General features: G+C 50.0%; 1 protein-coding gene across 5 annotated transcripts in view; it reads left to right on the forward strand.

Moving 5' to 3' along the window:
- The window catches only part of LOC125707903 (disks large-associated protein 2-like), a 140,825-nt gene that overhangs the window by 83,284 nt on the left and 41,298 nt on the right, over positions 1–16,243 (forward strand). For all 5 annotated transcript variants that reach the window (XM_048975323.1, XM_048975319.1, XM_048975320.1 and 2 more), the window contains 2 exons: positions 8,739–9,835; positions 13,916–14,127. In XM_048975323.1, the coding sequence (XP_048831280.1) occupies positions 8,739–9,835; positions 13,916–14,127 (1,309 nt within the window). The remainder of the gene's footprint in view (positions 1–8,738; positions 9,836–13,915; positions 14,128–16,243) is intronic.

Consider the following 16,243-nt stretch of genomic DNA (forward strand, 5'->3'; position numbering starts at 1 on the left):
ATTCCCCACATCTCCTGTTCTCTCCATTTCTCACGGTTCACTATGATCCTGCATTCTAGAGGTTGAGTTGACGTTGAGAGAAATGATCCAGACCTCACAGAACATCGGCGTGGTAAACACCTCACTGGACCTGTCATCCGTCAAAAAGCAGGCAGCTCTGGGCCTCAGGAAATGAAACATAACTGCATTATTACTGGCTCTGTACTAAATTGGCAATCGAGTGAAACAGATCTGTGGCATGTGTAGGAAATTTATCATTAATTCAAGCAAAACAATGCTAATCAACCCCGAGTGAGAATGCGTCTGGAGATTGCCATTATTAATATTTTATTATTAACGCCTTGTTTTGGTCAGTCGGTCTTTTTTCTGTGTTTCCCCTGAGTTTCACCTCACACCCTTGAGCTGACATGAATCAAGTTTAAATGGGTGTGAAAATGTGTAATTCTTGCAAATAATTTATTAAACATCTTTTTAGAAGCAAAACGATCTTGTGTGCCGGTTCCCGGAGCTGTAAGTTGTTCATCGTCACACCCATCATGTCTTTTTCCACCGGGGGGAGCCCCCCACCATGGTACGCCTCTGATTCCCGTCCAGTGCCGTGGGCCCATGGTGGAGTACCCTAACCGGCAGAATCCCAAATGGCCACCAACTCCTCCTCAAGCTCCATCTGCACAGTGACCATAATGCAGCTACTCAGCGAAGAAACAGGAATTGTACGAATGTTTCCTTAGTTCAAATTCACAGCACAAATGATCAGCCCCACATATTTTATTTAAAATGTTAATGCAAAAATAAAAGTGTATAAATTTGAAAATATTAGCAGTCGCCAGTGTGCAGTTAAAAAAAAATAATTTAGTCTGCGTGAGATTCAGAGCATATGAAAACGGATAGCGATTGAAGGCCGCCACCCCCCCCCCCCAACACACTGGAATAAACAAGATTGAGAGTTACACTGCCGCTAAGCATCACTTTCTAAAGGGCTTTGGCGGAAGGCAAACGGCTGTGATGTCATAGGACCCCAGAAAGGCGGCACAGGGTTACCTGACACCAGCAACAGGGGCCATATACCTCTGCAACATCACCCCCGAGCAGCTAGGGGGCAGCAGACTCTTCCACAATGCGGGGTGTCCGTGTTTGGCTCGGTGTGGCACGGTGCCGATCCGGCACAGATGTGGCTGATCCCACTCCATTTTGTCAAGGCCCCGATTGCTTTCGCTTCATTCCTTCCTGTGAACTTTTCATCCAGGAAGATGAAAAAACATGGTGATTATTATTACAATGCAGGTTTCCTCTCCCCTTTCAGATAAACGCAGTGCATCAGAGACACTCTTTCAGGCTGGGCTCTACTGCGGACTCATTCATTTGCATGCCAGTGACTCCCCGGTGTTCGTCTCATTCAGAAGCTGTTCTGAAATCGCTGCCACATGCTTACCGAGTGTATTTTTGGTTGGTTGCACTTGGGGGTGGGGCGTGGACAGCACCAATCTAACATGATCTGCTCATCCCCTTCCCATCCCATCTTATTTTCTGCCCCAGATGGCTAACATGGGCCCCCCCTCCTTGAACAGAGAACCATACAGCCTACCCCCCTCAAAGCCCCTCCTAGGTGCAGATTAATATTAATTTCAAAACATCAGTTTTGTGGAAGTGAAATGTTTGTTAAGTGGTCATAAGGCATTATTGTGAGAGAGGGCTCCAGAGGTCAACAGGGGAGGCTGCAAATAGTCTGGTGTGCAAGAGAGTTCCTTTGCTTTTCTAGTAGCCAGTCATGCATTTCCTGATTTCTGTCCCTTGAAGTGAAACACCCACACTGACCTGGGAGGACGAAGGGCAGCATTTGATGATACAAACAGCCATGGTCTTGGCCTTGCATGCATCTCGTTAACGTATACTGTCCGCCACAGTCCACATGCTCCTTCACCGGGCCTGAGGTACTGACAGGACGGCATGAGCATGACACGCTGACGGGCATCGGACTGGCCCACCCACCTGCCCGATCCCCAAATCGAAAGAAGTTCAGCTGGTGAGGCTGGGCAGCCTGTCGTCCAAGCTGACCTACATGCCTGGTATCTACACACACGTTCAGCCTCCGTTGAGATGCTGTTTTAATGTCGGGGGAGGGGGACTAATTTCAGTGGCTGGCATTGCTCACAGGAAGTGACACGTTAGCAGGTCTGGTCATACCGCTATGACTCGCTAAAATCGATCAGTTTCATCTTTTGAGTGACTGATGACTGCGTCCTGAGGTCCTGGGAAAGCCCAGACGCCGCTGTACGCAGAGTCATGTGGTGCCCAGATTTTGAGACGGGATTCCTCTTTTCAGTGACAACAGAAAGGAACTTTTGAGAGCGAACAAGCGTAAAATTGCACTTCCGGCTGTATGAAATAGAGTAGGCGAGAGGTTTGGTCGTAAGCAGTCCTGTGTCGTCTGGTCCAGGTTACTGGGGAAACAACACACAGCGCACCAGTCTGTACAGACACTGGACACATGGGGAACGAATCAGTATAAGTGACCATGGTCACCTGACGGCCTGAGATGGTCACTCCCCCCACAGAACTATTTCAGCTGCTTCAGTGCCGAATTGTTAGAATTTCGTCAAACTCTTCATTCATGTTTTTTTCTCTTATTGGTGATAAATTGTATTATATGATACATCACCTTGTTTCACAGCCGCTAAAAGAAGACAGTAAACCTCCACCCTTCCACTTACGCTAATTGAATTTAGTGAGGAAGCCAGGAGCTTCCAAGGGTCAAGTCCATGATGGGGAAATGGATCCTGTGAGCAACGGAGCAAAGCTTCTGGGGCCATGGAGTCACTCAGTGTCACCACCTTCAGTTCACACTGTTAAGCCCACGCGCTGGGTGGTGCTTTTCTATCCGAAACTAAAGGATGTAGGGTGTTAAGATGATGAAATACACGTGGAAAATAGCATTTTTTTGTTCGTTTGTTTGTTTTCGAATTGCAGTTGCTGAAAGATTTACTCCTTTGTTACCATTGCAATGCCACATCACCCTTCGGACTTCCGTCGTACGTGATCGCTACGGAGGACACCTGCCGATGTTATTGAAGAGTACAGGACCTCCACGAAGGGCTCTTCTGCTGCCCGGTGTTGCCTGCACGTCGACTTTAGTGGCACTCGTGTCTGAGACGCCCCTGAGGCGCCTGGCCAGCGGTGCGGCACGGAGATGCCCGCACACCAAGGAGCACCTCCCACCTGCCATCGGCTCCTTCTTGGCCGTCGGTTTCCCTCGATATTTCGAGAGCCGCGTCTGATAAAACCGGCGAACTCTGCGGCTGGCTTTTCTCCCGCTGAGCGGTGAGTTGTGCTTCCCTGTTCTTGTGCCGGTGAAGATACGTTTGTGTCTTCGTGGAAGCGGGATCGCCTTATCTCAGTGGGTGCGGAGCTGCTGCAGGAGACTGCTGATGCCGGCACCTCCCTGGGTCGGCTTTCGCTCTGTTTCCCGTGCGCCCCCCCCCGCCCCCTGCCTGCCGCCCCGCCTTTCTCGTGTGCCGGGCGGAGCCGAGTGCAGATTATCGCGCCGTGCCGTGGCAACACTAATTTGTTCCTTTCATGATAAGCAAGGACTGGGCCTCTTATCAGGAACCCGTAATCTTGAGAAAAAGATGCAAAATGAGAGCGTCCGCGATTTTCCGCTGAGTTCCAGCAAGGCGGTGAGGCGGGCCGGAATATGCAGGGGTCCCACAAAGCGCCATCTTCCACACGGGCGTAGACTTTATGGAGTGGAGGTTTTATGGAGTAGAAGACACCATAACAGCAATGGAAACATGGCCTCTGTTTCAATCGTCACAGTGCGGAAGAGCGCCCGCAATGAAAAGGATATCTGGAACATTCCGAAGGGAAGAGTGAAGCTGTAGCAACTACGATTATTGCAAGTTATTTGCAGACATCTTGTTAAATTCCCATTTTGTAAGGCTTTAGCGTATGTGGTGCACCTGCAAGATGGTCGGAAAGAAAAAAATTATCGCTCATAAGAAATCTTAATTTGACTTCAAACCCTAATTCTTTTCTCTTCTGGCTAATGGCTTTCCTGCCAAAACAGACAGATAACACTAGAAACCACATTTCCCTGGACTTTTTTCGAGTCTTGGTAAAAACATAATTAAAATAATAATCTGTGAAGCGGGGAGGAAGAGCACAGTGGTGGCGGGGCCGTCTGTACCTCCTCTGGCTTTCAAACCCTGCAGACTCAGAAAGGCTTCAAGCACTCAGCCCAATCTCCTTGTTTAACGTCCAGGCTAATAACACTAATGATGGATAATTGTGCTGGTGGCTATAGATGTAACCCCTCCCGTTTGCTTTCCAAGAAATGTGGGACAAACTCCAGGAAGGTGGGCTTTTACCTCTGCAGGGCTGATAATCAAGCTCAAATATTGATTTCCTTGTTCGCAGAAGTTGGCGTTTTTGAGTGGGTGGGGGTGGGGTGGGGTGGCCACCTTCTTTGTAACCAGGAGCCCCTTAATGAAGAGAGCAGCCTTTGGTGTGGATATCAGCAGTAACCCCTTCCTTTGACGCCCCTCTCGATATTAACATTGTTCGTTTTTTCCCTCAATTTCAAAGTCTTTGTAAAGTTAATTTGCTTTTTTAGTTGCTACAGCATTACACGCTACAACAGCCCTGTTTAATAGTCATAATAAAACAGTTTATGGCTTTGGGATATAAAATAATATTTTATGGAGTAAATTTAATTATGCCACATGTGAAAGGAAACAAATTGCACGCATCTGAAGCTGCTGGGCAGGTCAAGGTTGGTTAAAGTGTGGGGGGCCAGCGGTGGGGGTGAGGGATTGTGAGCGTACATAATCGCTATTTAACCTCGCTGATATTTTATCCTCGCAGCTTTTTCTGGTCACTCACTGGCCACCTTCCCCCCCCCCCCTTTTTCCATATGATTTTTCTGTTCTCACCCATCAAGGTGGAGAGTTTAGCCGCCGCAGCAACAAGGCCCGATAATGGAGAGCTACGGCTATGTGCGGGGCTCGTTTGGTTTGGTCTGAAGGTCACACAGTCCCGGGGCTGCCTCAGTGCAGCCCAGTTGATCAGCGGTGCTCATCCTCGCCAGTTGAGATAGACTCAAGTTAGCCGCCATAAATATCTTATTAAAATGCTAATGCTAATGCGCTACCGAGCATGAGCATCCTTTAATCGTGCTCTGCAGAGTCATAAGAGACCTTTCCTCTAAGCTAGCTAAGCATCGCTTTTATATCACCAGTGTCTCTTCACCATAGTGTCCCTGCCTTCCCTCGGCATTAAAGCCACACTTAAGCTGAGTGTAAATGGACCCGTGCTTTCTGCATGGCTAGTAGGGGGCCTGGCGGCCCACTGAGGTGATCAGACCCCACTGAGGTTTCCGATCGATGTGGCTAGTAAGCAAGCTAACCTGGCATGGCCTCCTGCAGGGCCGTGCTGTCTGTGTGGTTTGCAGCCTTTCAGCAGACAGAAACAGAATGTGGGAAAAAGAAAAGGCAAAAAAAAATGGGATTCTGTAAATCTATTGGTGATTTTTTTCGGCATTGACTCATTTGGACGTGCATGTCGATCCGCGGATGCAGATCTGTCACCGTGACTTCTGTGTTTATTCGGCCCCTTGTAAAAGCGCCATTGTCATTTTAACGGCTGCTTGTTGGCCTCAGAGGCTGCCCCCTAGAGCCGTGATGTAGCAGGGGGCTCGTAAACACACCCTGAGCTGGACAGCGCCTCTGAGCAGAATCGGTCGGGTCGGGGAGGGCGGTTCCCTGCCTCGCTCACAGCTGCCCGCCTTCCTCCGAGTCCGATCTATGTGTGGAACTGTAATTCCTCCCAAATCCCATTACCCCATATTGGTCGGTGGACAAAACGAGCCTAACCTCTAGGCTTTCATAGGTAACAGAATTAGCATTTATGTATCTTTCTGTTAGCTCAGTGTGCTGCACCTATACCCATGCCCTAACGTGCATTTTGTCATCATTTGGAGTACCCATAACCTTTTCAAGGCACTGGGGCATTATGGGAAACTGAGGACTATGAATGGGGAAAAGTCAATATCAAAATATGGAAAGCTGCCGGCAATTGGCACATGACATTTTGGTCTGTCGTATTACTGTTATTATACAAACCCGATATGAATCACAGCACGAACGTCTCCCAGTGATTCCTTGTGGGGAAAAGGCTTAGTTCTCCTTTTAAGTATGCTAGCTAGAACTAGCCTGGACATACAGGCCTACAGACAGAGACTGTGTGAGTCACCAGCACACCCCAAACTGCTTACAAGCCATGCACCCCGGCAGCCTCTCTGTCCAGCCCCCGCTCTCCCTGTTTTCTGAGTTACAGAATAAGTTAGATTAAAAATGAGAAAGTCTGCTAATTTAGCTTGTGTCGAGTTAGGAACATTCTGTCTCACTGCTCTGTCCTGAGGGAAGACGTTGCAATCCGCTCCCAGATTTCCTCACTCTTCCTTCCGGAAAGCACCGTCGCCCGGCCGCTGCATTACCGCAGGTGGCAACCCGCTGGGGGCCTTGGATGGCAGACTAGATTCCAGCCCCCCCCTCAAATTACTGCCTTGCTTATTTTTTTTCCGGCATGCGAGAGGCAGTTCTCCCAGGGCCCCATGTCTCTCAGGCTGATCAATAGCAGCATGGCCGGGCTACCTTAATCAAGAGCAAGCTAACATTTATGACGTCAGATGCCATCCATTAGTAAGGTGCTTTTAGCAGCAGGACAGGCAGGGGCGGGGCCACAGGGGCACTGGCCCCAGCTCAAAGCTGATTGGCCCCCAGAGTGCCCCTACCCCTGTCACTCACTGATTCAAAACATACCATTGGCTAATGACAAGGTTGGCCCTTCTGTATGAATTATGCCCCCTAACTTAAAAAAAATCATAGAATTACCCCTGAGGACATGTGTCTGTCTGATTTACAGGCTCACCAGAGCCATGAAGTGGCCTTGAAACTAACCCCAGCGCAAGACTCAAATTAAATGAGTGATACATTAGTCGTGATGCCTTTTTCAGAGGACACCCCTGCATAGGTCCCTATGCATCCCCGTCTCTCTCTCGTCTCTCTCTCGTCTACTCAGTCACACTCTTCATAAATAAAGGGTCTCCTTCAGTTTTACAAGGGCGAGGCTTTATTGCTGCGGTGCTGAGTTTTACGAGGCATGGACCATACTTGTGGCGTTCCAGTGAGTGCCTCGGTTGTGTTTTTCCGAAAACGGGAGATTATGAGTTGAAGGTGGGCCGGTCTCTGGGTCCCAGGGATGAAGCACGGTCCGGGAAAAGCCGTCCGCACAGAAGCTTTTGGGGCAAACCAATGACTAGGTTTGAAGACAGACAGAATCTGACCCAGTCCAGCTCGCCTGTCATTGTTTCGTGTTTATTTCCTATGGTCATTCATCTGAAAACTATCTGCTGTATCTGCTCATGCGGGGAACCCCAGAAATGGGCCACAGGTGTCCTGGTAATCAAAGACCCTGGGATGAAAAGGGCCAGGGGGTCCTCCGGATGTCCTTGTCATGTGACCATTTGTCAGGAAGGATAAGCGGTTTGGAAAATGGATGGATGGATGGATGGATGAATTGAGAAAAGTGTAGGCAGGGGACACTCAGCAGAATCTTGCCTAGGGCACCAGCACCCCCTGGGCTGGCCCTACTGGGAGTTAGTGCTCTTTCATTTCTGTTTTGGGCCCTGACTGGGAGCTTTTTTGAAACCTAGCTCACAGTGATGTGTTAGCAAATAAAACCACAATATTTGATCGCTTTGCTGTGCATTGTGGACTGTGTTCTGGTTTGACAGAAATGGTGACACTGACTAAGCCACAGTTTTCTGTGGGTTACACATGTGTGTGGCTACAGGTTGCCTGGCTCTCCAGTGTATGTGCCCCCAGACAGTCCATATCTCCCTTCCAGCTCCCTGCACACTTGTACCAGGTATTTTCAGGTGTACTGGAAGCTGGGAGGAAGGCCATTTCCAGTGTCCTGTTAGCTCTGGTGCCAGTCTGGGGCCCGGGAGATGTGTCTGATGTGTCGCTCGACTCCGCCTGAATGTGGAAGACCGTGGCAGGAGACGACCGAAGGCCATGCTCACTTGTCATCTATATAGAGAAGAAAGGAATGTGTCCTGGAGGCCGTGCCCTTGACAGGGGGCTTCTGGGGGGGGGGGGGGCGCCATTTTAATCTTACGGTGACGAGGATGCTGACGGAAGGCGCTGGTGAGGACGCACACGAGCCCGACGCCGAAGGTTGCCTCCTGCCTGGCGGATGACGGATGACATCTCCACTTCCCAGTGATGGCCAATTATTTTACTTTGTGTGGAATAAATGAAATAGCAGCCTGCGATCCCTTGCTCTGTGCAGCACGGAGGAGCGGGTGGGGTGGGGGTTGGGGGCAGGTAATGACAAACGGACACCATCTTTCATTTGCGGCTCTCATCAAGATCGTGGCCCCAAATGTCCTCTTCCTCCTCTGACCACTCATATTCCTCAGTGGAACCCCCTTGGAAATTTCAGCCAGGAAATTAAATCTGACCCACATGGTGAGGCTTATTTCTAACAAGATCAGGGATGTCCTCGTTTCATCGGCAGGGACCCTGAATCACCACCGCTATTAGATGTCCATCTCCATCAGTGGTTTTAGATGTCATTTACCGTGTTCACCGCATGCTACCATAAGCTCTCCTTTCCTGCTGCCCAGCCACATGTCCTGTGCGTCTTCTCACTGTCTCTTCTCTCTGTCACCCTGGCAGACCAGCAGTATTCATGGTCCCCGTTGCGGCACTTCGATGAAGACAGTCCGTCGCCCCCGGCCGGGAGCATGAAGGGTCTCTCGGGTGGTCGAGTGGTGACCCAGACTGCACCGGGGCACACCTGCCTGCTGGCCGAGTGCGAGCACCCCCAGGACCTGGGTCTGCATCACGGGCCCGAGCCACGGCCAACCTACCTACTGAGCCCTGTCGACGGTTGTCCCACCGAATTGCGCCGCTGCTCACCGCGCAGCTCTGTCCACTCCGACTGCACGGCGATGCCTGCCGGCGCACCCGGTGACCACGTCTCCAGCAGCACTTTCCCGCGCATGCACTACAGCTCGCACTACGACGGCGGCGGGGGGACGCGGGACGACGGCGCTGTGGTGCCCTCACACGGCAGCGGCAAGATGAATCGCATCCCCGCCAACCTGCTGGACCAGTTCGAGAAGCAGCTGCCGTTGCACCGAGATGGCTTCCACACGCTGCAGTACCAGCGCGCCTCGGCGGCAGAGCAGCGTGGCGAGAGCCCCGGCCGCATCCGGCACCTGGTCCACTCTGTGCAGAAGCTCTTCACCAAGTCCCACTCGCTGGAGGGCTCCTCCTCAAAGATGAACGGCAGCAAGGGCGATGGCCACCACCACGATCACCACAGCCACCACCACGGCAGCCACCACGGGCACCACAAGCATGGTAGGCGGAGCAAGAGCAAGGAGCGCCGGTCCGACGGCAAGCACCGGCCTGGTGGAGGCGGCTGGTGGAGTTCCGATGACAACCTGGACAGCGACAGCACGTACCGGACACCCAGCGTCCTCAGCCGCCACCATGCCAACCATGCCGGCCACTGCTACCCTGAGGTGGGCCCGGGTCGCTTCACTGAGCTCGCCCTCAAAACGTCCCGCAGTAACAACGACGTCAAATGCTCTGCCTGCGAGGGCCTGACGGCCGCGCCGGAGGGCCGCTTCATGAAACGCAGCTCCTGGTCCACGCTCACTGTCAGCCAGGCTAAGGAGGCCTACCGCAAGTCTTCACTCAACCTGGAGAAACCAATGATGCCCCAGGACCTCAAGCCCTCCCTGAGGTCCTGCCATTACCTGCAGGTAAGCCTTTTTCATTCCAGTCTTTGCGGAGTCGTTAAATGCCCTTTTGTGACTTCTTAGGCAGTCTTGGCCTTTGGCTAATGTCACAGCGCAACTAAAAGTGACAGATGAAAGATTCACATTATAATTTGTTGGGATTGAGTCGGGGATTAGCCAGACAAAGCTGAGTAGAGTTCAGATACCCGCAGAGACACTGAGGCCAGGAAGTGGCTGCATGAATCCTTGCTGTATGAATGGTTAAAATTATGCATGAGGGCTGGTAACCAGGAAGCAGTCAGTCGCCTCGGTGACAGCGGTAACAGGCTAAGATTGCCCAGCCACTTCTACACATAATAAGAGCAGCTTCCTGTGGCTTATCGGACTGTACATCGCAAGCAGACCCCTGGCTAAGGCTATGAGTTACAAAGAGAGCTGTTAGGGAGGGAGAATCAATGATCGTGTGAAGACCCATGGTCTACAGAGAAATAAACACCCAGGAATAAGAAAGTCCTGGGATCGATGGAAGTCCCGCCTTCGCATTGACAGCAGAGTCACTCCGGATTCACTATTGTCTTGCAGGCCCACTTATCCAGTATCTGTGCCTCCTTTGGCCGAGAGCTTTCGGGCTTCCCTGCAGATCAGGCCGTGGAATTGATCCGTGAAGTCGCCGCATCGCTGCGGGGAGGTGCAAGTCTCCAGCCCCACTGCTGCAGTCTAGTGGGTGGGGGGAGGGGGCGGGGCAGGAGTTTGTAACCACGGACCAGTCAGCTGGGATTCCCGGCAACACTGGCCAGTGATTGCAGGAGAGGGTTGGGCGGTTCAATCAGGTCCCCATTTCCAGGTCAGCGTGCCACGCCGCTCCTTTGAGGAGGCGCGCTTGGCTCATTTACCCACTGACACACATTCCGACATGGCTGAGAGCTGCTATAGCGGCGAAGGTTCCTGACAGAGTGCACTGACGGCTGCAACCCCCCAACAGCCTGGCCGGCACAGTGAGGCACGATGACTGTCACAGCTGGCGGCCTGAATCACGGCTCACGGGGATCATTATGGGCTACATCATGGTGTCAGGATGCATCAGAGTGGCATTCTGTGATAAACCGGAAAACACCAGAAATGTTCTCCTTTTCAAGAGATCTACTGGAACATCCGAAATTGCGTGGGCGGGCCTTGAGTCAATGGACACACGGGTAACTTCACGCATGGCTCATGTAAGGATGCAATTAGCTATTTGTGGCAGGTGGCAAGCCAGTGTCCACTGTGTTAGCAGCATCTGGAGGTTGGTTCTGCTGGGTCTTCAGAGGAAGTGAGGCAGCGCTATGGATCGGTGTTCTTGCGAACATGATGCAGCGGCAAAGAAATTCGCTCTGATTCCTTCACAGACCTTTTCTTCCTCTGTCCCATTTAGCTGACATCCAGATGGTGCAGAGCTCATTTCTGGCCACACGTATTGACTAATGTGATAATGATGGGAAGCACTAGAACAATAACCACATAGTATCTAAAGGTTTTGCATAAACATGCCAATACATCTCCAGACACGAGCACTGTTGTTTAATGGATTTGGTAGACATGTGCAGATTGAGGCGGGGCTCTGGCATCGGCTAAAATGTCTGAAAGGCACCAGACCATATGGGCAACACAGCTCCCAGCAAAAATCCCCCAAGCCCGTCAGAGCTGACAGAATTATTCTACGTCTGAGATCCTCTCCCTGAAGCGATGGGGGATTCCCTAATATTTCTTGTAGCACCTTTCTGAAGATGAATATTCTTAGTATTCATCCCGCGAATACTTGCTAGATCTGAGACATCCTCAAAAGTAAACGATGGATCATTTTCCTTCATTTTCACTTGTTTAGACCTTGTGGTGCTAAACCTGGCCTTCCTTTGGTAAACTTTGTGTGTGGGGGGGGGGGGGGGGGGGTTCACACCTCAAAGGCTTCCACACATCCCAAGTCCGCAGGCTGGCACTGATATGTGATCCTGAAGGGAAGGTTTGACTTTTGTCTACAGTAGGGTCTAAGCTCCATCCACAGCAGATTCGTCAGGGAGGACACTGGGTTGGATGTCAACAAGTCTGAAACCCCCAAACATCCCGCAAACATTCTGGAGGTGTGGAGTAGAGCTTGACGAATTCCAATGGCAGTAACGAGGGTGATGCATTCCCACCATTAAATCGCTCTAACGAATGGCTGCCGATGTAGAATGGAGAAACAACTTTTTTATTGCTCTCTTAAAGCCTGATTAATTTGGTTTCTAGGGAAATGCAGCCCTTTTTTTCACAAAGGGTACAAAGAGGGGATTAGACTTTGATAGTTCTGCTGATAGAGCATTGCGGCAGCATTTAATAAGCTAATTAATTACCGTGTCGACCGGCCAAGGTGGACGGCCGTTAGCACCTGATTAGAGGCAGAGTGAAGCGGCCTGACGTGGTGATGGCTTACTCGGTGTGACGGGCCACCCAGGACGCCCTCGTTATGGGAGCGTGTCACTCCTGCTCTCGTTAGAGTCGCCTCGCTTGACGGCACCTCGTTTTGCATTCAGCCGCCGACTCGCGTTTCGAGACACAGATCCCCCTGGTGCTGGGCCATCTTCCATCCAGGGGGGCCTCCTGTCTTGACGACTGGCAGGAGGCTGGACACAGCAGATGCAGAAGCAGAACCTCCAGTATCAGCCAGAGTCTGATGGAGCATGAGTTCCTACGTTCTCGGTTGAGAATGCAGAGAAAATCTCCTTACACCATGAAAAACTTCCCATTCCAGCTGCAACCCTGATGGTCCTCAGGAACCTTCCGGTCTGTTCAGCCATAGTAGCCCCCCCCCCGCCCCCCCTTCCTCTTTGTGCCAATCGCAATCGCAAATTAAACATAAATACTAGCATGGCTCGCACTATGCCCGCCGGCATCTTGCCTTAATTATACGTCTAAAAATATCATACTCCTCGAAGACTTAATTAACCTCACCACTGCACGCTGCTCAGTGTTTGTGGCAAGCAGAGCTAACGCTATCTGCTGGCTCTGGCGCCGGATCCATTCCTGTTGGGTGACGATTTTCCTTCACGCTCCACGCGCACTAATCCGCCATCTCGCGAGGGCCGCAATGTTCTTTATTCAGTATGGGATTTTTGGCTATTTATCCAGTGGTGTTTTTCCAGCAAAGAAAACAAACGAACGAACGAATGACTTAGCCGGCGGTTAAAGGTATCTGCTAATTGGAGTGTAATTGATCCATTATTCACGATGTGTACCGCCTTTGCCTGTGTTGTTAGGGTTAGAGGGGAGGGCAATTATTATTTCTGGTACACCACAAAGATGGTCACATTGAATCGAAATTTAGGGGTTTAATTAATGGCTTATTTTTCAAACAGCTTTTAAGTGATTTGCTATAGCTGTTGTTTTTAACGTAAAGTGTTTATCTGTAATTTCCCCTCACATAAATTTCCTTATTAATATGCTGATCTTTTAACTTTTTCTCCGACGTGAGACAGCGGAGATTCGCTGGGTACCATGTCAGAAAAACAAGGTACCAGTTTGTTCCTTTGCTTGTTACTCACGCTGTACCCTCAAGGGTAAATGTACCTTTTAAGGTACAGAAATGGACTATGAGGGACATTTTTGTACCATCGGGGGTAAATTAACGTTGTTTATACTTTGGGGATGTTTCTCAGAATCCATTTCGGTTCCTTAAATTAGACTAAAAGGTACATTTATCTACAGCTATGGTACATCTGGCCGGCCCTTGAGGGTGCAGCCCCAGTGACAAGCAAAGGTACAAATTGGTAATCTCTTCTCTTATAGTGGGGGGGTGGGGTGGCCACTGTAACACTAGGGCATGCAAATTACGCACTTCTGGATTCTTCAGCTTCTTTGGATTTCCTCTCAGTCATATGTGATGCGTGACTCTGGCTGAAATCTCCAGATTGTTTTCACCTTAAAACCCCCACGAGGGGATATTAGGTGCGTGGGGGTGGGCGTTTCACGTCTTCACAGAAGGTCATGAAGGTCACGTTCTCAGCTCTGATACACCGGCTCACTGCATGAATGTTCATTTTTCGTGCCCCCCCCCTCTCGACGAGCCCTGGTGTGCCGTGTTGTGCCACACAGGTGCCCCAGGACGAGTGGGGGGGCTACCCGGGGGCCGGCAAGGATGAGGAGATTCCCTGCCGGAGGATGAGAAGCGGCAGCTACATCAAGGCCATGGCCGATGACGACAGCGGCGAGTCTGACGGCAGCCCAGCCACCTCACCCCAGAAGTCCATCCGGCCCGATGCACTCGTTAAGGCCGTCGTGCAGCGCCCCCTGCTGGACCCTCAGAGGTAGGACACTCCTCACCTCAGAATGGAATGCATTGGTCTTTCTGGGCCAGTCTTATGTTTACTGTTTTAGGCTGGGCAGAGATTTTGAAATCCTAGAGGGCGGTCTAGCCAATTCAGCGCAACTGAGAGTGAAACCAGGTCGGGTTCGGTATCTGTTGGCGACCTAAGTCTGCATGCAGGCTGGGCTGTCTTGTCGAGGTGAAGATCAGAAATGTCCACCAAGCTTGGAGTAGAGATCTTCCTTCAGGCTTGCAGTCAGCGAAATCTGCAGGGGGGCCATTTTCCCGGAGCCTGCAGTACTTTCCGTGAGGGACGTCACGCTGTGAAAGAACCTGGCTGCTTAGGCATGAAATTCACTTTGCAGCATCATGGACATGAGCTCGCACATGGCAGCAGGATCTGACAGCACATTAAAGCAGTTAACAGGCAAATTAGCGTTGCACCGACAACAGCGTGCTCACCAGGGGTTGCTGGAATGAGGCGAGTCTTGTTTCTTTGAATATATGTATCCATAAGTAGCATCGTAAAAATAATACATTGAATCATCTCATGCCCCCATTGACCCAGACCAGGATACGCAGTTAAAGGATGGATGGATGGATGGATGGATGGATTGATTAGGGTGTGACGACTCCTCTTCTCTCAGTTGGCAGAGGTGATGTAATGCAAGGATTTACCCAGGCTCTAACCCCCCTGGACAACAACATTCATTATCACCACCCTTGTAGTATTCGTGGGGGTGGGGGGGGGAGAATTGAAATACCCCAGGGCCCTCTGACCATGTGAATGTGCATTTGACAGTCGCCCCCAACGTTCACACCAAGCAGCTCGGACAAATTCGTACTTCAGGCACTCAGCCTGCCTGCTCAGCTGTGACAGGATGTGGGACATTTCAGTCTGATTCGCTGATAAACGTCTTTCCCAAACTACAGGGCCACATCCTTCTGTGCCCAATCAAGCCCAGGGCAAACCCGTTTAATTAGCGCACTCTATTAAATGTGTATCTTTATTGATTACCTGTCACACTTGTCACACTCTCTGAGCTCCGAATTACATTCCAGCCATGAATGTTACAGGAAAATTCAGGAAAACAGAAAATAACAGGACATGACAGAAGGGGGGCGCCGTGGAGCTCGGATGATTAAGCTGGTTTTTGGTTTCTGGATGTGGGGTCAGTTTATGAGATTGAATGAGTCAGTCAGTAAAATTATGGAAAATACTTTTTGTCTAATTTAACCTTATGTTTTATATTCTTGTATTTTATGTATTATTATAGTTTCATTATTTAAATTGTTCTTTTGCATTTGCTGCACGGTGTCCAGAAAGGCATTTATAAATAAAATGTATTAATATTATTATTTATTATTAAAACCTGATACGGGGTTATTTGTCAAATGTGCGACACCTCAAAGTGCGTTGGTAAAATGTGAAAACGCGCGTCTGCAAAACAGCAATACGAAAGAGGCACCTCATGTTTTTGTGCTGTAATGGAAAACCTCTGTAGGGAATTAAAATTGGACGTTTATACACCTGTTAGTAATAACGTGTATGACATGTGCTTGTTGTAGAAAACTTCTAGTGTGGAACCAGACAGAGCCCAGTACAAGCAAACACTGAGAAACTAAGGTACACTAGACAAGATCTAACTGTATCCATGCATAATTAGTAATAGTGTTTAATAGTGTCCACATAAACTATTTATCTGTACGCGTGAAATGTATCAAGTTTGTGTATCATAGCTAATCACTATTACTAAAAGTAATTAGGATTAATGGCCTGGTTTGCAGTGATGAATAATTTTGATGAAGGATAGAAAATGGAAACATGGATGAGTGCAGGGGTGGGTTTGTCGTTTCTGGGGATCTCTCTGCCCCCCAGATGTTCCAAAAACTAAACAAGTAGTTATTAAGTACAGTCAGAAAATTGTAGCTAGTTAGCTGGTTAGCAGAACATGTTACTTCAGCATCTCCTAAATAAGGTGTGTCTTTATGTAACATTTGTTGTGATGATTGATTGTGGCCAGCAGGGGGTGGCAAACCTCAGGGGCCTCTTATAAATAGGTGGATTGAGTTTGTGGTAAACACCTAAAACTGCCCTTAAACTGGTGAGCCCTTTT

Source organism: Brienomyrus brachyistius, chromosome 14, assembly GCF_023856365.1.
Source record: "Brienomyrus brachyistius isolate T26 chromosome 14, BBRACH_0.4, whole genome shotgun sequence".
NCBI classification, from domain to species: Eukaryota; Metazoa; Chordata; class Actinopteri; order Osteoglossiformes; family Mormyridae; genus Brienomyrus; species Brienomyrus brachyistius.